The 25,808-nt window shown below is 49.8% G+C and overlaps 1 protein-coding gene across 7 annotated transcripts in view; it reads right to left on the bottom strand.

Moving 5' to 3' along the window:
- The window catches only part of MVB12B (multivesicular body subunit 12B), a 68,836-nt gene extending 43,725 nt beyond the window's left edge, over window positions 1–25,111 (bottom strand). Inside the window, exons 1-7 of one of the 7 annotated variants that reach the window (XM_055797296.1) lie at window positions 24,795–25,108; window positions 19,095–19,180; window positions 17,905–18,027; window positions 11,842–11,949; window positions 7,678–7,774; window positions 4,513–4,642; window positions 4,077–4,199 (exon numbers count right to left, since the gene is read on the bottom strand). In XM_055797296.1, the coding sequence (XP_055653271.1) occupies window positions 4,077–4,199; window positions 4,513–4,642; window positions 7,678–7,774; window positions 11,842–11,949; window positions 17,905–18,015 (569 nt within the window). In that variant the 5' untranslated portion in view covers window positions 18,016–18,027; window positions 19,095–19,180; window positions 24,795–25,108. Of the gene's footprint in view, window positions 1–4,076; window positions 4,200–4,512; window positions 4,643–7,677; window positions 7,775–11,841; window positions 11,950–17,904; window positions 18,028–19,094; window positions 19,215–24,794 lie in introns of all 7 variants that reach the window. The other 6 variants (XM_055797319.1, XM_055797303.1, XM_055797334.1 and 3 more) reach the window with 6 other exon arrangements.
- Between the last annotated feature and the right edge of the window lie 697 nt (window positions 25,112–25,808).

Raw genomic sequence — 25,808 nt, 5'->3', positions numbered from 1 at the left:
AGGCATCCCACGAAAGCAAGCGGAGGAGTTCTGCCCTTCTGAACCTGAACACTGAGCACCCAGGCACACTAATGCATGATACGAATACAAGTGGATTGCTGCAAGATCTTCTTTCTCCCTGGTAAACGATTAACCTTTCAGATGACAGCCTTGCAAACTAAATGACTGAACGATTCCCAGGGTCAGCACAAATCTACATTTTCAAAACCTGACATCAACAAGTAAAAGTTGTGACTGAATCCCAGTCTCTCCGAAAGGAAGATTAAACGCCTGTGACACATCATGTGCAATCAGAGTGCTCCATTTCCCAAAGTATCCATCACAGATTGATAACATCCACGCAAAAAGTTAAGTGCAATTATGTCTGTCACTGTAAAACACACTTCAGCAGCACTGACTGACATCTTGCTTGCAGCTGACAAATTGTGAAAGGCCTGTTTGAATGATGGTGGCAGAGACTTCAGCAGCACCTTGGGAAGGGATGCAAAACGCACTCCCAAGCCACAGAAGCCACAAAGGCTCACAAAGCACCATGGATGTAATGGGAGCTGCCGTGTAGGCAGTTACAAGGCAAAATGGTTGGAGGTTGGCACAGAAGTCAGGGACTTGCTCCCCAAAAGCTGGAACTGGACTCGCAAAGAGAAGAACATTACACACAAGTCCTACTCCAGCCTACTCCAACAGAGCTTGCAGTATGGAGGGGCTGAGCCCCAAGACACTGCTCAAATGCTCATGACGTGTACCTTTCTTGAAGTCTCCAGCCCATGCACTGGCAATCACCAATCTGCCGGCTGGGTGAAGCAAGAGTGTGCAAAGGGCCAGGTGAGTTACCGGTTACCAGCACTTCTTCGGGGGGAGGATTACCTTCTTGTTCCCTGAAGCAATGTCACAGCACCAGGGAGTGCAAGCCTTCAACACAAAGTAGATGTACTGAGGAAAGTTACGTTAAAACTCCCACTGGTGACTCAAGTCAACAAAAGCAGTTCTTTAGTAGCAGCCTTCTAGGATGGGAAACTGCAAGTGCATTTCTCCAGGCTGCCATTAGTGCCAAGAAGCTGTCGCAGAATTTGGAGAGAAAAGACAGTAAAGCAGCTTGATGCCTTGCACAATGGCATGATTGTGCTCCACAGCACAGCATGCCATCCTCACTGGGATGCGCGAGGGCTGCCGTTAAGAGACCATTAAGCCAGATGCCTGTAGTAGGAAACACCAAGGAGAAGAAATGGCTGAAAAATAACATATGCAGTCCAGCACAAATATCAAACAAAGCCTCCCCTTGTGCAGTTCTGACTGCGAGCCGTAACCCCGTGACACAAGCAGCGGAAGCAGCATTGCTGACGAGCAGCAAGCTGTGGAGGTCAAACCTCTGACACATGACAACACTCTGATGTGCCGCCATCCACTGCCATCAGTAACTTATATCATGGATCAGAGGAGGAAACATGGCTGGCACAGAAACAAACATCTCCCACAGCAAAAAGTCCTTCCATTTAGGAAGGTTTTGTGGTGCAGCAGCTCATTGGTGTCTCTTACTAGTTTAGTTTATATCTAGCATTGGCAATACTTTTGAGGCACCCAAGCACACCCCCTTGATTAAAAATTATTTTATAATGCTAGACAGCAACTAAAGAGAATGGCTTAAATATCTGACCAGCCTAACAGCAGAACCTCCATAGTGCTCTCTATTCAGCACTGCTTGCTGATTTTCTCCTAGCACTCATGGCAGGATAACTCACTGCTGTTCCCGTCAGGATATATCCACATGGAACAGAACAGCAAACTGGCTACCAGTGTAATCTCATCTCTCTGTGGTGACGTAAAAATAAGAGGTTACTTGTGACTATGATCTTTCACAAACATTAAGTGTTGAGTAACTTACCACATTGCTGATAAAGTATTAGAAAAGGCTTCCAAGTAGTACGTGTTCCCCGTAATAATGAAATATTTGCAGGATGCACTTTTATATACATTTCTATTTCTTAAAAAATATATTGGATAATAAATAAACAGAGTAAAAAAACAGACATGAAAGATGCTTTGAATGATCAGGCTGTTGGTGTAAAAGTTACCTGTAAATCATGCACAGGGCATGAGAGCAGAGCTGGCTACAGACAGGTGGTTTTTACTAGGAGGCATTAATGTAACATTCAATTATTCCACTGCATACTGGCTGTTTTAACTCAGCCAAATTAGAATACATTTTATATTGACTATTTTGACATTTGCTTTATTTGGCAAGTAAAACAAAACTGATCCAATTTCCTTGCAGCCATTGTAAACCATAAACTGTACAACAAGAGGTTATAAAATATATAAGCCTTGTAAACACTTCTTTTCAGACTGTCGCTGATGCTCTGAGCTCTAATTTTGGCCCTGTTCCCAATAGCTGACACTGTTCTGCAGCCTTCCCTGCTCGGCCATAAAGTGACCCTTCCACACTTAGTGATTAAGGGCTGCCATTGACATTCTCTTGCTATGGTAATTTTTTCTCTTTATTGTGGAAATCTGCCCAGGCAGGAATTTCTTGCAGAGAGAAAATGAAGATCTGTACTCTAAAATCAAGACATCTTTTTGTTTGATCTCTCATAGCCTGTGCTAGCATGTAGCTTATGTCCAGTGGAGCTTCAAAACAACGTATCAGCTCCCGGTGGGACAGGTAAATCTCCAGAAGACTGTTGGCTTTTCATCTCTTTTGCCTCCATCTCTGTTTGAGAGGCAAGACAGCATCTCTGCCTGCAGCACATCTGACAGTACAGGACAGCAAGCAGTGTGCCACAGCACGGCAGGCAACTAAGCAAAACTCTCAGTGAAAGAAACACCCAAACGCTTTGGAGAGCTCAAAGAGCTGCTGCAAGACAGTAGATTTAAGTCTGGGTCATGGGTGAAGGCTCAAGTGTACACACCTGCCTTAAAAATATATCAGATAGCTTTTTTGGGAACAGTTTACAGCAGTTCAAAAGCATCACTCTCTGAAATGACCTGTAAATCAAGATTCTGAAAGACATGAGCATTTTCCACCCTTATGACACAGTGACCTTTGTATACAAAGCGATCCCTCTGGAATTCCCCTCCACTATCTGCTTCAAAATACTAGCTCTCAACAGTTATTGTAATACTGTAAATGTATCTGCAGTACACCAAACGGCTAGTCCAAAAATACATGTTCACATAATTAAGCAAAAGCCCAAAGGAGCCAGCAGAGAACATGCTGTCCCCTGGCAATAGCCCAGCCCAGAGTTCAGTCGATGAGCCTCATCAGTAGAAGCCCATCTCACCTGGATGCTGTGCTTTCATAGCAAATGCCAAGAGTATAAAGAGCTCAGTTTAACCTCTGTCTGGGTTGGTTTGTTGCTTAACACCACTCTGTTTTGTCCAGAGAAATCCAGCAAGTAGGCTGTCAATACTGTTAGATGCAAGTATATACACAAGTGTATACATTTATACACACGCAAATATTGCCTGTAACACAGGGAAAACAACCTGGATGGACGCCATGCCAGCACCTGCCCAGAAGTGCTGCTCCTGTCAGTCACTGCAGGATGAGCAGTCTACCCTGCATGTTCAACGTCATCTGCTAGACTGGAGCACAGGATGTGGGTCCAAGAAAAGAAAAAACAGGGCCAGTACTTCAAACCATGAGTGGACTGATTCTAGATAATGAGCAAAATTTGTCTCCCTATGCATTAAAATCTGTATGAACACTTCTCCCTCCCTTTGGTAATCAGCTTGACTACAGTTCTGGCCCACCCTCCAGGGGTGACCCACGTGTACTTGTTGGAAACTACAACATCCCGCATAGTTTAAAGCAAAGAAAAGGTGTAGTTTGCCATTTCCCTTCCTCTCCAGGCTTTTTTCTTTCTTCCGACTTCTTCGTCTGTATGCCTTTGTATAAAGACAGTCAAAAGAACTTCCAAGTAGGCAAATACTTTGAAGAACGACACCCTCCCTCATGATCAGATCACACCACGTAATCATTCATATTGACATGGCACCCTGGTCTTGATTCCACCAGGCAAGGTTAGTAACAATACACCATGCAGCGTCAAGCAATAGGGGCTGGAAAGCAGAAAACTTACCTTGGCAGGTTAGGAGCTGGTGTCGAAGACTGCACTTGGGAAGGAGGAGTTGCAGGCTGTGAAGATTCATGGTTGCGTGGAACTCTGCCCATCCGGTACCAAATGCCCATGTTGTTCAACTCCCTGTGCAATCAACACAGAAGACATTAATGTTGCAAGAAAATGCTGCACATGTGCACAAGCATCAAGCACTGACATGTTTCACAAGCACCTTGGTTAGTGAGAACCAGTCTAATGGGAAGAAAAAAAAAAAAAAAAAAAAGAGGGGTTAGTTAATTCCTACATCAAATTCAGCAACGCTTGTATTTATGTAGACTTTTCTAATGACAAGCTTCAGCTCTTACAAACTACTACTTAGTAATTATATGAAAACAGGGTGCTTAGCCTTGGTACAATTAAAGTTACGACAACAGCCTCTGGAGTGAGGGGTACTTACCCTATGAACGTGTACTGAGGAGGGGCTTGTTTAGATCTGCCCAGGATTCGGATATCACAGATCGCTGCCTCTGTAGAATCTCGAGGGATGAATTTAATGCACAGCCTCTTTTTTCTGAAAGCTATTTCTTCTGCAAAAACAACCCAGGACACAGGGTGGTTTTTATGCAAGATTAGGGTATAAATGTTATTTATTGTCTCTCTAGATATTAGGCAGATAATTATGGCAGGAACTGGAGCCAAAGAACAGATATATGTCAGCAAACCAGACAGTGCAGTGCCATTCAGTGACTGGAGAAATTTTCTATCAGAAGCTCTCTGTATACCGTGTGAGATTTGTTATTAGGCACTGCGATAAACCAATACTCCCTACTACCCTCTGCAGAGAAGATAAGGCATCAAGTATGCCACAGAGTACTGCACCACAGAACCGAAATGGCAGGTGATTTTTCTACTTCCACACACTTCTCACATTCTCCTTCTCTTTCCGAGTAGTGTTTGCCTTACTGGCCTGGTAGTTGTATCTAAATAAGCCTCCCACAAGCATGTTCCTCTAGGAACATACCTGGAAGTCACAGACACAACTGGTCAGTTTGTCCTGCCAAGCGCTTCCAAACAGCCAACCAAACAGAGAGGAGGAGCAGGCAGAAAATCAGACTGCCATGCAGCACAGCTAACAGTAAAAGCTGCCTGCTCAAATCTCACACACCATAAGTGATAGTGACCTCTCCTGACTCAGTCAGCAAGCACTGAAATGGTACCCCCACAGTGTTTGCCCTGGTATCATTGTAGGTATAAACCAGATTTACAAAGTAGTAATTGCTAGGAGCTCCTATGGGGCAACTGTGCTGCACTGACCTGCGTACAGAGGGTAGATGAATCTGCTGCATAGCCCCTTCCTGGCTATGCATCGCAGAACAAGTTCACTTGTTTCCATGTTATCTATCAAGAAAAACTCAAGCCCGTCAGAGTTAAGACTTATCTGTATAAAGAATTCATGTATATACACACTGTCTGCACGAAGATATAATCCACACCCAGTTACACATCAGTCCTGTGACAACGGGTACTACTAGCATACAGACACGGATTTGTGGTGCTTGGAAACCATTGCTCTATCTCATCCTAAGGAGTCCACAAAGTCTCAGTGTCAGCAAGGCGAGGTTTCTATTTGTGAATGCAGGCACTTGAAAGACATGACAGAAGTCTATTGATAAACTGAAAAGCTAAAGTGCAGACACTGAACGAAAATCTGGAAACAACCAACAGCTACAAACAAGTGTCTGCAAAATAAAAACCCTTCAGTTTAATATGAATAAATATCCTCCAGCTTAAAAATATGCTCTCACTTCAACAGATGGCAAACAGCCCTGTCTCTATAGGCTCCTCCTGTTTTGTAATCTGCACCTTGGAGAAAGCAATCTATCTCAGCCTCTGAAATTTGCTGTCACACCAGCACCAATAAATGTACAGACCGTGCGAGGTGTGTCACAATACAGCATCTGTGCACTCAGCTTTGCAGTTACAGCACTGCTTTTTAGAGATGTTAAATACCTGTATCCCTGAAGTCTAGTCTTCTCCTGCTATGGAAAACTAGGGTTTTTATTTGAGGTGCCTAAAACTGATTTTAGGAGTCCAGAGTTTAAGGCTTCCACATATGAAAATTTTCTCAGAACCTAGTAAGGAGTACTACAACATTTAATATATTTACCACAAGTCAGTTGTCACTTAGAAATGAACACCGAAACATGTATCACCACAGATTTAACTGTGAACAAAATCAGTGCCTCTTACTTGACTTTCACTGTAAGTACAAAGCTGACTATTTGCTTTTGTCTTCGGTCTCTTTCACACTTGGCTAGAGTCTGCAGACTGTAGCAAACCTGGTTTAGGAGCTGGATTCATTAATTACACATGCTTAACCAGAGTTAATTTTAAGTAAACATATTATAAACAGTCAATCGAAATGTGTTCATTTATGCTAATGGAGGCAGGGATATGCACCACTTCATTAATACAGACAGTGCCTCTGCTTTAAAGATTGTATGGGTTGCAATCCAATGCATTTTAAATTAATTACGAAGTCCCCTTCCACCTTTCCACCAGGACTTTCACAAAAATTACAGTAGCACACAGTAAGTGTCCAGCACTACCAAGGGCGAGTAGGATAAGCCAATGACTCTCCGCTGCACCCAGGAATTCACCAGGGAAAGGAGGTGACCCAGAGGAATGAGAAACAGGCTGCAGAGCCTTTCACTTCTAGGTCACGGGTTCAAATCAGAACAGGTCAGCAGTGACTGAAAACCCATCCTCATCTGTTGCAGACCTGGATGAATTATTCCCTGCAAAGCAGGCTCATGTAACTCCTTTCTACTCATAACTAGGCTGGATTTAATTACTGATGAGCATGGGTACCAGCCCTGCTCTTGAGGCCCTTGCATACACTCAGCACCAGTGCATGGTGTCCTGCAGCCCTTCCACACACAGATCCCACGGGGCTCATCCCCAGCCTCCTCCGCACTGCGAGCCCAAAGCACTTTATGCCTGCTGCAGAGCGCTGCGACCAGACATGGCTCCAGCTGCCACTGCCACGGGCCTCAGGGGATCCAAGTACACTGGGAACTTAAAAGTTGCAGCAAAGCTATTTCTGCCATGCAGAAATAAGGATGGTGTTCTCCCTGGACATTCCACTTGTGCCTTCTCTCAGCAAGTACAAACATACCGTGCCATCCCCAGCACTACCTGCCAGGACACCGGCCTTCATTTGTTCATGATGGGAGATGTAAAGCCAGCGTGCATGAACCCAGCACCACGAGCACATGCCCTACCCTTCGGTACCCATTTGTGAACATCCCTCAGCCCCGCAGCTCTGCTCCCCCCTTGCAAAATGAAAAAAAATAAACTATTGCCTCCTGCCCCAGATCTGTGCTGCTCTGGCAGCAAGTTGGTAACAATCAGGCAGCAGTATTAAAAAGCCCAAAGAGTACAGGAAAACCAAAGGCTGTTTCATGGCAGTCCAGAGCTGCCCCCAAACATGCACATGTAACCCCAGAAAGCAGCAGTGCTGAGAGCATCCCACTACCTGGGACTCCACTGCCTAACCACACCGGCACCGGTGGAGCAGCTGCTCCCAAGGCATGGGACTGAAGAACAGACACCAACTTACGTGTATCAATGGTCTCCTGGATGGGGATGAAGCCCACGGGTAAAGTGTCCTTGATATCAATGAGCTTCATATCAACCAAGACGTTGCCTAAATGACTCTTTGGAGAGAGAAAAGAAACAGTTAGCTATGACAATGTCACAAAATGTAAACCCAGCTTTTATGACCTGCTGAACTCCCTGATACCTTATCATCATATCTGACCACCAGTCGCAGCACTATCAAAACCAGCCGGCTGCAGCAGGGCTTTTACCAACCCATCCCAGGTTAACTTCAATAAGTAGTTCCTGCACCTTGCCCCGGCACAGCCACCAATCCCTCACAAGGTTTCAAAAGTTCATCTACTGTCTGTGTCGTTTCTTCATCCTCTTCTGGCCAGTCCACCCTGCTTCTTGCCTGCTCATCTCTCCTACATCCAGGGCATGCTCTCTCTCCTCCCTCTGCTTCCTCCAGGTCTCTCTTCATCCAGTCCTCCTCTTCCATACCCCTTAGAGCTATTTAACCACTTAGCAGGAACCAGCCACAGCTGCACCTTATCCACATCAGCCAACCTACCACCCCTGAAGCCAGCCCACAGCTGTATATTATCAATGTTAAGTAACCCAGCTTCATTCCTCTACAATTCCCCTACAACCACCAACTTTGAAAATGGTAAGGAGGTACCAAGCCAACACTTGCAACTGTCTCCTCTGCAGGAACTACATGATGATTGACTGGGAGACCGGACAGCTTTCAGCATTTACAGATTCTTATGCCTCATCCACTGCCATATTTCTGGATCCTTGGAAGCACAACCAAATTATTCCGTTTGGAAACACAGCAGTTCAAAGTATTACCTCCACCAACTCATCCACTAAGCAGGTCACCTTAGTTCTCACACACTCTACATCTACAATAGTAGCACGACATCTCTGTGACAGCAACAGCAGAAAGCATTAAGGGGAGATGGTTCATGCAGACACAGCCAAGTTATTACATGCATTAGCTAATTAGTACTGAATAGACATGGTTCTAGCTCCAAACACAGGCACACTGCAGAAGAACAGGCCATTTGGAACAAAGAACTTCATTTGGAGTCCATATGAATTCTGAACTGATGCCTCATCCTATTAATCAAGGCTTGAAGAGCTCAAAACACAATTCAGAATGACAGCCTCCACAATTGTTTAGAGACCAGATTTTCTTTGCAGTTCTCATTAAAGCCTGCATTGCTGCCAATAATCTGGATTCACGTATGGAAGAAAACCACACTTTAGTTACTACACAGCCTTTATCAACAGAAATGCAATACAGAACAATTAAAATTTCATCCTAAGCCATCAAACCACATCAGTGTGTTTTACTGTTCCTGGTTGCTAAGTACCTCCTGTAGTTTTTATCTGGCAGAGTATTTCAGGCAAACCTCTACTCTCTGACTATTACTCTCAACTATTTTAAAGTGTATTTAAATTTGCAGCCTCTGAAATAAGGGGAGATCAGATCCAAGTTTATTTTTTGCAGGTTCTGCTTTTCATGGCCAACTCCTCACCAGGAGGACCACCATGCCTGCGCCCTGTCCCACCACACAAACATGGCACATGTCCTCTGCTCATGCAAAGTGGTTGAGGCCAGGCAGCCCCCATGTGCCTCTGCCCCCACTTTGGCCAGGGCTTCTCAGAGTGAGCAATGCCGGATGCTGCAAAGCCTGAATGTATCAGTTAATGTAGTCCTGGCACAGCAAATAGTAGATGGAAGTGCTCGCTGCCGATTCATCCTTCATGTTTTATTTATCCAAACTGTCTGGCTGTGTTACATCAGCGTGCAACTTTCAGCTGAACCAACAATCATTCCTACATCAACAGCAGACAGGTAGGAGAGATGCCTCTGATAAGTTGGTTAGCTGCTGAAACACGGGGAGTCAGCACTGATGCTCTGCCACATACACAAGAGAAAAGGGCACAAAGCCTCCTTTTTGGCGAGAAGCACCATTCAGGACCTCCTCACCATGACACTCAAATACCAGCAACGTCCTTATAATCTGTCAAATATTGTAAGCTGTTGGGAATGATTATTCTGATAGAGAGACGCTACAGACCATCTCTGTTATAAATCACCTATCTGAGGTGCATTAACTCTGCTAACTACAACATGTTCCTTGGGACAAACTGTTCCCAGTGTTTTGTTAAACCCAAAAGCAGCAAAACTTCCAACCCAAAGTATAGCAACACATCAATGTCCAGGCAACAGGACCTCTGCCTCCCAGATGAGAGCTCTAGGTCATGGCTACCAGGGAGGACTGAGGCTTTTTAACCCTCTGAGGTCCCCACTCAGGCAGCATTCACATCCCTGTGTGGCTGGAGAGAAAGAGAGAGGAGAGAAACCTCTTGCTGGGCTAACTGGGGACAAGCATGTTGCTCCCTGTAGGAGAGGAAAAGGCTGTTCCCCCACTGGTCTCCTCCTCCTCCCAGCCCATCAGCCCTCTTCCAGTCTTCCCAGAGGACCAGGAACACTGATCAGGTCTGTGTGCTCCCCAGGGGCTGGCAGACTGGCACCAGCATCTATCGGTCAGGTCTCTGCCTCACAAAAAGGCCCCTCACACACGTGAAGCCCACTGCCTCAAGCAGCACAAGCACACGTTCTGCCTGGCACGGGCAGAGTATGTGCTCAGGATGGGGACCAGCCAGCTTTGGGAAATCCACCCTCTGAGAAGACAGGGTGCTCTGGCTGCCCATCGCGTACAGCCACGGTGAGCCACAGAAGCACGGGCTCAATGCCAGTGCCCTAACACGGGCAGCACCGCCTGCAGGCTGCTGCCCAGGAGCTCTGCCAGAAGCACCTGGGGGTCTAACACAGGGCTTGAGACAACCCACACACGGGACACAGCGACGCATGCCACACCTCACACACCAGGCTGCTGTGCAGCCGGGACAGGCAGTCCTCCCCCCAGCGCTCCCTTTAATTCACTCATCAATATGAGGAAGGCATTCCCAAACTATGCCGAGCAAAGGATTAATGCCGAAAGCCCAACAGGCACTGACTGAGGGTATTCACACTGTCTCTGGTAGCCAGCAATTGCTACTACTGTAATTATTTCTGACAACCTTGCATTTCAGGTAGCCACAGACAAACTTAATACTCAAATCAACACAAATCTTTCTGTTTAATACCCTCCCTGCCTATTCTGGGGCTATTAATTCCTGTTACTGCAGTTACTCCAGGATGAAAAGCACAATTTTTGTCCATCCACCCCAGGAAGCAGTATTTCCCATAGCTCTGGAGCTTTATTTTAATCTGCAGGCAGGCAGGGAAGTGGATGGAATAAAGGTCAAATGCTGGAAACCGGCAGTCCCCGGCTTTCCTGTCAGGACCCATAATCAGCCTCTGAAGTCACAGTTGCTTTTCTGTTCCCATCGTTGGTGAAAGCACAAGTACAAAATGCTATCTCCATACCCTGACAACTGAGTCACTGTGAATATCTAAAACATGACAAAAAGCAGGATTACCCACTAGATGGAGTGCATTCGTTGTAGAATTAAATAGTTCCTCCAGAAAATAGGAAGTTTTCACAGTAGCCTCAAAAAAAAAAACAAAGTAGAAGGCATCGGGTTCTCACTGCACATGGTCTTGTCTCCTCCACAGAAGATGCGGGCAGACAACTACCACTAATCAGATATTAACTTGTGCTTAATAGCCATACTAGAAGATTACAAGAATACGGTAACATATGCACAATGTGGGCAAATTTTCAAGAATCAGCAAGAAAAACAAGAAAGAAAGAAAAGCTAATCCTACAAGAAAATATCTATAATGCTCCTGGATTCAGAAACTAACATTTCCTTCATCAACGCTACCTGCAGCATTTGCTTCTCTAGGTAATTAGAAATTCATCAGGATCATGAACATGCACCACCCACTGCTACAGCAGGAAACACTAGCATGACGGGGTTGCTGAAATGCAAGCATTCCCTTTTTTGCTGCTTTTATTGCAGATTTTGCCAGCAATTTCTTCCAACAAAGAACACAGACAAAATGCAAATATCCTGCCATTGCAGTTTGCCTCCTGGCTCACCCAAACTCCGTGAAATGCCTGCTTGAATTATAATTGGCTCCATAAAATGAATCATCTTATGGGTAAAAGCATACCAGGCACAGATGCAAATCATACAGACACTCAGCAAACGGACTTACATTTTCTTTTGAAAATGATCTTGTGAAGCACAGGTATCGTGTGACCTTGGATTTAAATAAGCCATCTTTCCAGAGGTCAGCATCCAAGCCATCTGCTGTTTGTGCAACCTAGAAAGAAGAGACAGAGGGAGAGAGGAGACATGTGAGCCAAGATAAAGTTAATATATGTGCAGTACTTCTTCCTCAGACCTCTTCTAATTAACAGTAGCCCGAACTCTCACAGCATCTCATTAGTTTCTGCACGAGGTATAGTGCAAAGAACTTTCAAGAGGAGGTATAAAAAGAAGTTCTAAAAACCAGTGTCTCTCGGGAGTCTGTTGATTAAAGATGCTCTGACAAAAGCTATTCTAATAAGGAAACAGCAACTTTGGTTACGGTCTCCAAACAATAGTTTAGAAAAGTCAGCATATCTAGGCTCTCATTACTGCCCTACACACAAGGGCACACTAGGGCAAGCTCTGAGGAGGGGTCCATGTAGAAAAAGCAAATGAACTGCCCAATCTCAGTACTATTTTCACAGAAATGCCATCTAGGAATTCTGGCTGCCAGGCCAAAAAGCTGCTTCCTTTTTGGAAGGAAGGCTGGGGAAAGCCCTGGTCACTCAAGGCTTTTAGCAGCAGTGCCACATGCAAGGATGCACTCTGTAAACTTCCCTCTCCAATGTAACCAAGCGTCCATGGCAAAGGAAATGGACCCCAGGCCCTCCACTAAAGCGAGAGGCATGTGCAGGAAGAGAAAAGCAGGGAAAGATCTTGCCTTTGAGCTGACTCAAGGAATGGGCATGAGGCAGCACCATGCCCAGGGAAAGGGCTCTGCTCCTTCAGCAGCCAGGCACTCACCCTGCATGGCGTAAGCTGTTGAGAGCCCCTGCCCCAAAAGGTTTGTTGTCAATTAAGAGAGGAGACAAGAAGGCAAATGCAAAGAGAAGGGTAGCAGAAGTAAGATCACCCCACCAGACTAATGCCTGACTGACAGCTCCCAACAGTAGACTCTTCGCATGGTCTGAAGATACACAGAGGCACAGCTGAACTTCTGCCTAATGCCTCTCAGATGGGGGCAAACTGCTCCGCTGTGGCTCTTCCAAGTCTAATCTTACTGAGTTAAGACCTTGGCCCCAGAGCAGCCTGATAACAAAGAGCTGACATTTGTTGTTACTGTTTGCACCCATGTTTTGTCAAGCAGAGATTCTGCGCAGGGTGCAGGAAGCAAGAGATGTGTGCTGACAAGACCCTCGAATTACCCAAAGTGCGGGAGAAAAAAAGCGTGTTTATTGTCTGCTCAAAGGGAGCAAAGTGCATTGGCTGCTCTTCACATTTTGGCAACTGCTGTTCACAAGTGCCTGCTCAGCTCGAGCCCTTGTACAACACACACAGCTTCTGCAAAGAAACATGCATCATTTGTAAATAATAAAATTTCAGAACAGGATTTTGGTGGGATTTTTTTTGTTTATTATTCCTTGATTTCAACTCTTTCCTAAAGTGCTAGTTTGGGAATATATAAAATCCACATGCACCTCCCTCCCCTGTGGGAAAGTCAGTCCTGGTGAAAAGAAATAAAAAAAAAAAGAAAACAGACAGCTTAGAAAAACTGTTGGCATATAGAGAAATGTAGCTTTAACCCCAGCCCTTGTTAGAAATGGTTTGAGGGACTACAACCAGATTTATACATTCTGTTAATTAATATGGTTCGAGTTTGGTTTCAGTTTTTCTTGTGTCAGCCAGTTTGTTTCCCACATTAAAGATGCTCAAAACAGGCAGCAAAAGACCCAGCCTGCAACTGTAAAACCGGTGCTATACAAGTTGCTGTCAAACGTGTTTTTTGTCAGACCTCTGTAAGCTTTAGGGACTTCACATTGCCTACAACGATATCAAATAATTTTTGAGGTGGAAGTACATCACTTCAGTTGATACCAGTCTCTACAACTCACTGCCCAGGGCACAGATGGCTGAGAGCCCTGATGGGCCCCTGCACTGGCGGGCTGGCACTGCTGCCCCTCTGGAGAAGCCTGGCACTGTTACACTGCAACTTGGTGATAAAAAACACCCAAACCTCTGACCCACACCACAGCCCCTTCCAGCAGCAACCTTGTCGCTCTAACCCATCAAATATCTACTAGAAAGATCCAAGCTGGTTCTGCAGGGAGCCACAGGGCAGGGCGCTGACCCCCCTCCTGCCAGGCACAGCAGCACTGGCTGACCTCGCACTCCCCCGCCTGACGGCCGGGCAGCCTGGGCACCACGCAGCACCGGCAGCTGGCGGTGGGACCGGGCCCTTGCCTCCTGGGAGCCAGCAGTGCCAGGCCTGGCCCACAGCACTGCCTCTTGGGGACAGGGTCCCTGCTGAGCAGCCGCTCAGGCCCCTCTGATGCTCCTCCACCCAGCTGAGCTGCCAGAGGCTGCATGGCTGCCTGCCCCGGCAGCACCAGGCAGGCTGTGCCTGCCGTGCCACCTGTGGAGCCTTGCAGGAGGACACCAGCAGCAGAGCAAAAAGCAGCTGGGGGTGAGAGCTAGTCAGCCCCAGGGCCCCACAGGAATGATGGCAAAACCATTTCTGCTTCTGTCAAAATGTAACAGTCACAGGCAACATCCCAAACAATTAACCCTGAGCGCTCTGCCTCCGCATCATCCTGCTGAAGACTTTTTCCAAGCCTGCAGAATGCAAGCATGCATTAACTTGTCAGAAAACCTATGGGGAAAGAAAACAGAGCAATATAAACAGGAATCTTCTTACATCATCTGCTGGGCTCCTGCAGGCAAGGAGGATCCCCACCACCTCTTGAAGCAGAGCTCTGCCTGAGCCGCGCTGCTTCACGATGGCAGTGTACCCTCAGTGGGGCAACATGGGAAGGGAGATGACTGGAGAGGCCCAGGCAGACCTGCCCAGCAGGATGGGCACTGTGCAGCCCCAGCTCACCCTGTCCTCTGCTTAGCTAAGAGGTGCGGAACATGCAGGACTGAGGAGAGGACACGACACTCCAGGCACAAAGAACGGTCCTTCTCACAGAGCTGGGGGAAGACACTCCTCAAGCATGTGTTACAAAACAGACTGACTTGATGGAGTGACACCCAGTGTGGAAGGTGTTCCCCAGCCAACCCCTCCAAGTGCTGGTTGCTCTACCTGCTGCCCAGCAGTCAGTATGGAGTTACTGCTACCACTGGGCAGGCCTTTGGCAAACAGGCCCACCAAACTGCCTGCCCCACCAGTGGGTGCAGGGCCGCCCCTGCTCCAGCACAGCCACAGGTTAGCAGCCTGCTCAGGTTCCCACCCCAGAGCAAACCCCACTGTGGAGCTGGCGTCCAGCCCGCAGCAAGGAAGGTGGCTGCTGGGAACCACACCTCTCCACCCCCAGGCTCCCAGCCTCCCACCTCTCCTCCCCCTCCTCCCCACCCAGACACTCAGTCTTGCCAGTTTGGGCAGATTTTCAGGAATCTAAGTTCAGATGCACTATGTACATTCTGACAACGTAAATCTTTGGTCCTTCAGCTGTTAAATAGACCTGGCTAGTCATTACAAGCATCAGTAGCTGTTTTCTAGGCAGACACAAAGGCAATGGAGATTTCCGAGTAATTAAAAAATTACTGAGGGTAAGAGACCTCTGGCCCATTCACCAGCATTCCCCCAGTTCTGGTATCACAGGCTCTGCTGCAGTGTCACCTCCAGCCGGGGGGTGTGCTGAACCCAGAGGGCTCCATGCAAACCTGGAAAACGGACCAGGACATCCCCTGGGCTTTTAACTTACACCTGGGCTGAAAGCACCCATGCCTCTGCTTGTTTGTTTTAAAAAGGAGCAAAGGGAAAAGGAAGGAAAAGAATATGGCAATGGTTGTTTATTGGAGAAAGGACACAAATGAAAGGGAGACTAGGTAAAGCCTGTAACATAGCTGTCTCAGAGAGAGAGAACTGGGTACTGCACAGTCACATAACTCAAAACCACCAGTGAAAACTACACAATGTCAAATTCATCACTAACATGAGGAAATAGTTTCCCATGCAACTGTGAATCCACCTGAGGAACTGAATGCTGCAGGATGCTGTAGCAAAAGGCAAAGCGACCAGGGGACTACAACATCCCAAGATAAACCAGTGTTAGCGCTTCCCAAAAGATGTAAGCGGTTCTCCTTTTCAGGGTGCAATCCAAATCTCTTTAACTATTAGGGCTTTAGGGAGTACACTCCTAGGATGGAGCTGTCACAGCTGCCTTCATCAAGGCTTTACACCCTGAAGCAACAATCAACTATTGGTGTCTTATTAGGGAAATTGCGTATCTGGAGAAACACAGAGCCTGAGACCGCCCAACTCTGCACGTTGCCCACGTCTCGGAACATGACCCTCCCTGCTGCACTGAGAAGTGCACTTCTGCATGCTCTGCTTCATGCCTTCAGATAGTTCAGTGGGTCCCAGAGAGGTCATGGGGAAGTGGCAACCCCACATACCACACACTGCTCCAGAGTCCTGACTCACGCAGAGGAGCCACCTTCCCAGACATTCAGACAAGAAAAGCACATCCCTATGTGCCACGGCCCCATAGGTTTAAGTACCAGGACATCCTGTCACATGAAGGTGGCACCCAGAGTGGCCTCATCGCAGCAGGTGCTGTGCAGCGGAAAGGTCACAGACTGTGGCTTGCAGCACCCCGGCACCGAGCCGGACCGCTGATCTGCCATACATAAGGCTGAAGCAGGAGCTGCGTGGAAGCCACGCTTAGGGCAGGACAACTGCAGACAGCAGGCACTGCCCCATGGCCTGGCAGCAGGGACTGCTGGCCCCAGGGTCAGAGAAGAGCTCCTTGTAAACAGAGAGGAAGGCAGAAGAACCAGAGGAAAGGCAGCCTCCTCTGTGCCCCCTAGAAGAGAGTGACCCACATTCACAAGCATTATTACAACACCATCATAATTGGATTAAGCCACAGGAAGACTCTTTTATCTTGTTTAAACTGCGTTAGCAGCAAAGCTCCCTGTTAAACCACAGACAGGCTATCTAGGGTGAGCACTCTCTCTGCCCAGTCATTTAGCCAGAATACAATTCTGTTACCACAACTCTCACATTGTCCCGTGCTCCTTTATCAGGGCAAGCAGCTAATTACACAGCCTGGCTCACACAGGGAATGAGCCCTCAGAAAAATGCAGTGAATGCAAAAGCTTTCCAGGTCTTTGAGGAACCTTTTTACAATTCCCTCCCTCATGTCCTTACTTCAACCTGAAGCCTTCACACTGAACAGGGTATGCAGCGGATCAGAGCTGAAAAGGTGTAAGCAAAGCCTCAAGTCAACTGGTTTCCACTCCTGACCACACAAGCTGTGCAACTCTGGAAACCCAAGGTGTGATGTAGCACAGTTGAAGCACGTACATGGAAAGGTGACTAGGGCCTAAATCTTTCCATAAAGAGCTCTGCAAGGTCAGTACTTTATGTTATTTCACTGTTTGGGACACTAATCCATGGGGAGAAAAGTCATGCTGTTGGTTACACAGCAACTAAGCCAAGGAACAAGCAGCTGCTGAACAGTGACCTCCCTCTACACACTCATATTCACCTCTGCTGTATCCAGCTGCCTTTTCCTGCTGCTCAGCCTCCTGCCAAAGTTTAGTTTAGAGGTCTGCATTCTGTCCATCAAAATCATCCTTGCAAAACTCTTTGCTTTCCATTCTGGAGCTTCTCATCATTACTGTGCAGTGCTGATATGTGGGATTAAACAGCTGATGCGGGATCCATTTATTCAGAGATATAATTTGTGCAATACTTAGGACTCCTTCAGGATGAATGTTACTAGGATTATTAAATTTGCATGCCATGGTGGCCAGCTGTTTCTGAAAACCCCTCACCCAGGTAATTATGCTCCTCTGGAGTGGCACAGATGAAGTAGCACGATTGCACCCACAAACCTCCACTGAGGGAAAGCACTACGTGCTGTGGGCTGAGTGGTGGGCAGCTGGATATCAAATTGCTTCTTAAAGCACACATCTGAAGGCAAGTGCCCTCTGGAAGAGATGCTGTTCCCAGCAAAGTAAAGCCTCATTAGTGCAGAATCAAAGCTTTAGCAACAGCAGCTGAAATAGCTCTACTTACTACGTCATAACCTGTCGGTGCTCGATTCCGGGATGCAACCACACCAACACCCGTGATGGGATCCATCGGCAAGTCGGGCAAGGCATCTGAGAGGTCTCGCACTTCAGGCATTATGGACTGATCCTGAAAGAAAGGAGCAGAATTAAAGGGCTGCTCGGCAGCACACCACCAGCAGAAGACAGAGAGCACCCAGAGTCTGCATGCATGCCACAGTGCCTGTGCTGACACACCACAGACTACCAAGTTAAACACAGTATTAGGCCAGACACACCTTCTGCAGTTTCATTTGCTTTTGATAAGAGGGTACATTTGTGCAATGCCCAACAGGCTTGGAATTTGGGCCAGCAGCCTCTTCTGAGATTAATTTTGTTGTTTCTAGGATACTCAGCATGGGCTGGTCTCCATCTAGCAATGATGGGAAAACCCAAGCTCAATTCCCTTCCCTCCCAGAGAGCAAATTTCATCCCTGAGTCAGGCTGGTTGAAGCAGCTCTGTCATTTTAAACAGAAAGAAATCTGCTCCTAATGGCTTCACTGGGAGGTTCCCCATCCACTATGGGTGTTAGACACATGGGGGGGGTTCCCCTACAAGTCTTCGGTCCCATTGCACCCTCCTGAACCAAACCATTTTCATGTAGCAGCACAGATGTATCTGGCGCTGTATGCAAAATCACGCTTGCTGCAGAGAGCCTCAACACCAGGGGAACACAGATGAAGCAGCACAGGATGGTCTGATGCAAAGCAGACAGAGGCCTTGGTGAGGGCCTGAGCATCTTCCAGGCGAGGGGAGACATCACCGAGTACTTCATGGGAGGGAGATATGCGGAGGGGGATAGAAGCGGGTAAGACCAACCAATCCCGGAGAGATGCTGTTGCAGGAAGCACGAGGAAAGGACAAGAGAGCTGCTGAAACAACTCGCTGAGGAGGAGGAGGAGGAAAGGTGCACTGCCTCAGCACGTGATCTCCTGCAGAGGCAGCCAGTCAGGGCAAGTCTTCTCTGGCTTTCAGGCAGGAATGCCCCAGGAAACCACCCCCCACGAACCCAGAGATAAAAGGGCAGTGCTCTGTGTAAACAAGCATCACTGCTGAGCAGCCAGACAAGCCGTGAACCAGAGCTACCTAATTCAATTCCCTCCTCAGAGCAATTAAACCCCAGCATTTCTAGGCCATGTAGATGGCTGGTTACTTACTGCTTCTAGAAAAGGCAGAGGTGAGTGCTGGTGCCAGTGGGACCTGGGTTTACACTTCACAATGCCCAGTCTGAACAAACACCGTGCTGCAGGCAACAAGAAAGAGCAAGTCTGGGCCCTATGTAAATAATAATAATGTCACATGAACAGCCAGACTACCTGAGGAGTCCAGAACAGAAAATAGCAATCAGTAATGGTGAAAACACTATTGATGATGAGCCAAACCCAGGAGAGCTCTGCTTTGGTACCTAGACAAGCATCCAGACCCACTTTGCTTCCTATGCAGTCTAAGCCTCCAAAGCACAACTAGAAGTGCACCCTGAGCCATAGGGGCTCACTGTTCTCAGGACCCTGCTGCAGGAACACTGGTGGCACCCGGCACAGCCCAGACAGACCCTGCGCCCCTGCCTGCACTGCTCTACCAGCTCATCCAGATGCCTCCCAAATAATCCAGAACCCATTGCCTAAACGTGCAGTAGCAAGCAAAAATAATGTGAATTTAACAAAGAACTTACAATCTGTTCTTCATACAGACGCACGTTTTCTGAAACCTTTCCAAGTCACTCTCAATAACATGATGACTTGTTGTTACACATTGGGAGGAGCTGGACGATAATGAAAACTGATATGAGCTTCTCTTAGGCCATTTTGAACTCAAATCCAGGTAAGTGATGATAATCCCCAGCACGCTAAAAAACACTGCGCGGCAGGTCCCAGCAAGGCTGCAGCTGCACCGTGGGGAAGCAGATCTGCTCCCCCAGCGCCTCTGGCCTCCACCAAACCTGCCCCGACGAAGAACTGGTTTGCTCCACAGAGGTGGGGGAGCTGGGTCAGCTGGAACAGTACTGACACCTCACCTCAGGAGGGGAAGCAGAGGGGCTGTGCCCTCTCAGGCCCTGGGAGAGCCCAGGCGGGCAGGAAGCCCCTGGCGCTCCCTCCTCCTCCTCGGCAGCAATGACGGGGCTAGGGACCCACACTGGAAGCTGTTGCAGGGGGGCCTAGCTGCCCCGGCAGGAACCCCAGCAGCAGGGTCAGCCTGGGAGAGGCTGAGGACAGGTCCCTGGGGGTCCCCCGCACCACTGCAGGAGAGGAGAGGGGTGGGTGCCTCTAGGCAGACCCCTCACCCTGGCGGCACCCCATCCTCAGCGGGAGGAAAAAGGGCACCTTTGTCGTCGGAGCCGTTTGCGGTCCCTCTCAGCGCAGCAGGGGGAGGGGAAACAGCATCAGTCTTCACTTTGTGCTGGCTCACACAAAGCCCCTCTATGGCGGTGGTGGCGGCTAAGCACGGAGAACAGGGTTTTCCGCCTGGAGAGGGCGGGAGGCGGAAGCCACGGGGTGAGATATGATGCAGCACCGGCGCAGGGCCCAGAGCAGCACCCCACTACAGCCAGGACCAAGCTGAGCTCCCTGCGCCCGCCATCACCGCAGAGTGCCCAGTAAGCCTGGCACCTTCCTCAGCCAGACCCTCGGAGCACAGCCTGTGCCTGCAGCCAGCAGGGATCAGTGGGCAGGCGGTACATCAATCCAGAAAACAAACTCTGGGTCTCTGATCCGCATGGTGCACCCTGTTCTACAGTGGGAAGGCTTGGGTCAGCCTGTGCCTGGCCACCACAGCATGGCAAGGCTCTGTCGTGCCAGACCAGCCACTCAGGGCAGCTTCCTGCTGTGCGGATGGCACTGAGGATGCATCTGGAACAGATATGGAGCAGCAGCAATTCGTTTGCACACTCAGATAAATATTTTTGTGAACTCTGCGCAGGTCAGAGGGGAGTCTCTGGCTGGGCAATCATACAGATGATTAGTTACATTGCACTTCTCCCCCAGGGTGTCTGCAAAGTTTGGTTTTTTCTATTGTGCCTTTGAACTTAAAAAATAAAAAAACAAACAGTGAAAGAACAGATTAAATTAAGGAGCAGGATTCTATAAATACTCCTATTAGACAGCTTGTTATTTTAATTAGATTCTCTTTAAACAACTTGAGTTTCACCTACATGCCCACCTAACATCATGGTGGCTGAGAACTCAAACCAGCTGACCAGGAGATGGCCTTTCACCATCCTGTGCTAAACTGTGTTTGCCGAGCCCTGCCGAAGGGCCTGTGCCGCTCCACCCACTGCAGGTTTATTCTGGGAACAGCCCAAAAAAGTTAGAACATTTTTTCCCATTAGCTAGGAGCATGCTCCCTGGAGGCCATTCTCAACTGCAGGGCCACATCCAGCCCCCAGCATGCCCGGGCTGCTAAGGGAAGCCGGATGCGGCCCCGGGGCAGGAAGAAGCTTCAGAACCCCATGGGCCCGCTCAGACAAAGCCAGCGGGGAGAAGGACAAAGCCAGCGGGGAGAAGGACAAAGCCAGCGGGGAGAGGACGTGCCTCCACCAGAGAAAGTCACCATGCATCCTGCCAGCACCAGTCCCGAGCAGCGCACGGCAGAGCGGGATGGGATGGCTGCAGGACGAGACACAGAAAACAGGCTCCTGGCACGCAGCTGCCACGCTGCTGGCTTTATCCCAAATGCTTCCCACCCCCTCGAACTGGCCATGCTGCCAGGCAGGAGGGATGAGTGTCCCAGGCATCTTGATGCCTGGAGCTGCAGGAGAGGCCTTCAGGGACTCTGCCAGCCTCTGCCACAGCCTTCTCCCCTATCTCAGCCAAGGCCCTGCTTTACCTCCTTTGCCCCCTCCTGCCCAGGGTTTGGGGGACCACTTGCTCTGCGTGGTACCAGTCCAGGCATGGCCTGGCCGACCCTACCAGGTACCTCTGCAGGCGCACAGCACAGACCCCAACCCGCTCCCTCAGCGGCACGGCAAGGCCCCCTCCTTCAGCCCAGCAGAGATGGCTCTGCGGGCCACAGCCCAGAGAGGAGATAGCAGTGACTAGAGTTGGGGTGCCCTGCAGCAGGCAGGCTCCAGGCAGAGCTGCCGATCAGGATTCTAGAAGTCTTTGCACTGGGGAGTTTGAGGCCAGGGGGCTGATGGCCTTTTACACAAACCAGAGCAAGTGGCACTCTGTCCTGTCCTGCCACCCCTGGCTGCAGAGGCTGCCAGCCTTCAGGGCATGCCACCAGGAACGGGCAGGGGAGATGAGCAGAGGAAATGCAGGCAGCAGTCAGAAAGCCACACACGTACAGCCCAGCTGGGGTCTCAGTTTGATCCGTTATCACACAACACTCACTGGTGCTCCGCTCTGGGTCCTCCTGCTGCAAAGTACCTACTCTCAACACACACACCAGGTCTGCTTCCTAGGAGATGTCTAACACAGGGGCTGTGTTGCCCTGGCAGTGCGAAGCCCACCTGCCAACTGGCAGTGTGGCTCCAGGCAGCTACCTCAGCACCATGAACCTCACACCCTGTGGAGACGGCAAAGCTGAGGGCAACCCATCACTCCGGAGGGTGCCATCTTGCAGCCCACACATCTCCCCTTCTCCCAGCATCCTCGGGATTGTCTATGTCCTTTTCACTCGCTCCCACCCATTTTCCTGCTAGCTCATGTCTGCTTTTATTAGTTTACCCTAGGCATACTTTTCTGCTGGCTTCACTGTCGGCTTCAAGTGTGCCACTGAGGTGACTGCTATATATGCATCCCAGCCAAAGCCCAGCAGTGTGTGTGGTCAAAGGAATACATTTTCAGAAATTAATGTATTCTTGTGAGTTCATAGAGCATTTTTCCCTCTCAGTGCTCCTTTCCCACAAGTTAGGCAAGTTCAAGGGCTGGTGGGTACATGATCACATCAGACCCAATGATGTATTTGCTACAGAAGCATCATGCTGCCAGCAAATCGGGTCAAGTTCTGAAGTTAAATAGCAAAGGACTTGTAGTTGAAGGAAGAAACAATAAGACCATTCTCTCTCCAAGCCCTGCACTTTGATATTGACTTGCTCTTCCCACAGACAGTAAAGTATGAGCTAAGGCAAAACAGGACAAAAATTATCAACTACCTCGCTGAGTTCCTACACCCTGCAGGAAATAATCCTATCAAATCAAAGCAGGCACGTTACTAAAAACCTCGCTCACATGCTCGAGTTACTGCTCTATCATTTTGAAAAAGCAGCAGGTACTGCTAGCACAACGCAGGTTGCTTAGAAGTTACACTGACACGCTCCTCTGCACACACGGTCCTCCCACCGCATCCGGGAACAGGACACAGCCCCGGCCAATTTTCTATTTCTGTTGATGGAATGGGACATAGTTTCAATCAGAAAAACAGGAGACTGTGGCAGGACACAGGGTCAGGGCCCCGGAGGCCTCCATCACAAGCAGACAGAATTTCAGTTTCGCATTTCACCCCAAAGAAAGGTATGTCTGGAATCACCCCTTGCACCCAGGCTCTCATCTTCAAGACAGCTGCCCCATATCAGTTGTAAAATCTCTACATTTTTTGACTAAACTGGATGGAAACAGGAACTGAAATCACAGAACGTGCAAAACTGAGATCTTGTACTGCTTCACAGCACTTCTTACTATGGACACACATTTTTTTAGCACGTCCTATTTCAAACCAAAATAGGTTTCCATACATAGATGACCTTGCACCTGGGTAGCAAAATTTAAATGACATTCAGGTGTTATTTCTATCTTGGCACATGCATGAATGAGTCCCAGGGGTCTACAGGAACCCTTCAGCCTGGGATTCACTTTGTCAGAGCAGCATGGACTACAGGACTGAAGTGTTGTCTGTTTTATTTCACACCTCCTGAAGCTCAGCCTAAGCCTTTGTCCCAGCGTGATGAGAAAATCTAGTGGGTAAGGCTAGCTCAGTTAACATTACAGGGATGACACTGCCAACCTGCCACATGATGCGCGGGCTCTGCTAAGGTATGTGTTAGCATGGTCTAACTCAGGTAAAATAGAACACATGATGGAGAAACCCAAGTTTTAGCCCGACCAGCTGAGCATCTGCTAAAGGCCAGCCTGTCTTGCTTCAGCTGAAGGGCTCTGCTTGTGGTACCACCACCACGCTGTGAGAACCCCAGCTCAGAAAAAGCACGGAAAATACTTCAGCTTGGTGGGTCTTGGAGAACCTCTCCAGAAACCGCAGCAGAAGGTCACAAGCCTTGGTAACGCAAGGCACGAGTACATAAGGCACAGGCTGCTCAGAACCACCGCTCAGGCCCGTGCTGCAAAGAGAGTGCCTGCGTTACCGCCTCCAGATACCCAGAAACCTGGCAACAGCCGAGAAACACAGGCACCAGCTGAACCCATGCTGTGAAACCCTGCAGCAAGAGACCATGTGAAACACCGGGGTTTTGTTACCCTCTCTAACCAGTCACTAGTAAAACGTGCAGTAATCTCCCGAGCAGGTCAAGGTCACCAGGGCTTCGCCAGACCGAAGCCGTCCCCACGGCGGGCACCCACCCAGCGGAGCCCAGCGGTCCCCCTCGGCGCGCAGCACTGCGAAGGCGCGGCCTCCCCGCGACGCACGGCCCCGCAGGCCCCCGCCCGGCCCTACACAGCGCGCAGCCGGGCGCCCCGGGAGGGCTTTGCCCTGGCCCGCACGCCGGGGCCCTGCGGCCGCCCCGAGCCGGGTGCGGGGCCCGGCCCGCCCGCCTCCCCCGTCTCCCCCCTCGGCCGTGTGAGGCCGCCGCCGGGGCCCCACTCTCGCACCGCCCCGCCGCAGCCCCGAGCGCCCGCCGGGCCCGGCCCCCCGCCCGGGAGCGCCGCGGCTGCGCCAAGGGTTCCGCGGCGGGTTCGGGGACACTTAACTGTTGCCCGTGCGGCGGGCGGCGGGTCGCGACTCCCCCGTCGCAGGCAGAAGCAGCTCCTCATCGCCCGGCGAGGCCGGCGCGGCCCGGCGGGAGGAGCGGCGGTAGCGGGGGAGCGGCCTGCGGGCCCGGGCGGAGCGGGGCGGGGAGCGGCGTGCAGGCCGCGGCCCGGCCCGGCCCCGCGCGGAGCCTTACCCGGCGGAGCGCGCCGTGCCGGGCCCGGGGAGCGGCGGGGCCGGGGCCGCAGCAGCGCAGCACAGCGCAGCTCGGGCTCCCCGCGCCGCCGCCGCCGCTGCGCAGGCCCCCGCCCACCCGCGGCCGGTCCGCGGTGCGCAGGGCCCAGAGCCCGCCCCGCCCCGGCGGCACCGCGACCCCGGCGGCACCCACCGCGAAGCGTCCTGCCCCACCGCGTGCTCGGGGCCACTGCCCCGGCCTCAGAAAATTAAACTTCACAGAAAAAAAACCCAGACCCGGCGATTCCCCTGCTGACCTCTGCCTGGGTAGAAACTTCGCCCCAGCTCCTGCTGGGTGGGGGTCTGCCCCGGCCTCCAGCTGTCTGCCTGAGCCTTTGGCAGGTGGGCAGCGCGCAGGGGGAAAACCAGCTAAACAATTGTAATTTGGTCAGTGTAACCTGAAACAACCTACACCCGGGAAATGGCAGCTGCTGTGGACTGACGGAGGACAAGTCGTGTCAAACCGAGCTAGTTTTCTTCTCAAGTCCCAGGGGTTAGGGGATAAGCAGTGTTGGGAGCTCCCTTGGCTTCAGTAAGGTCCTCGATGCTCCCTCACCGCCATCTGGAAAACAAACTAAGCAAACACAGCCCAGGGAGGGCAGGGCTAGCATGCTGGCTGGGTGACCAACAGCCGTTAGGGGTCCACTTGCAGCATGCAACATATCCTGACCTGAAGGTCTGCTGAGTCTGGTTCTGCTCAACGTTATCACGTGCCAGTGATGAAATTGAGAGTGCGCTTAACTGAATTAGCAGGTGATGCAAATCACAGCATAACCTGGAAC

Source organism: Falco peregrinus, chromosome 1 (assembly GCF_023634155.1).
Source record: "Falco peregrinus isolate bFalPer1 chromosome 1, bFalPer1.pri, whole genome shotgun sequence".
Lineage (NCBI taxonomy): Eukaryota > Metazoa > Chordata > Aves > Falconiformes > Falconidae > Falco > Falco peregrinus.
The sequence above is the reverse complement of the archived record's forward strand: the minus strand, read 5'-3'. Positions and strand labels throughout refer to the sequence as shown.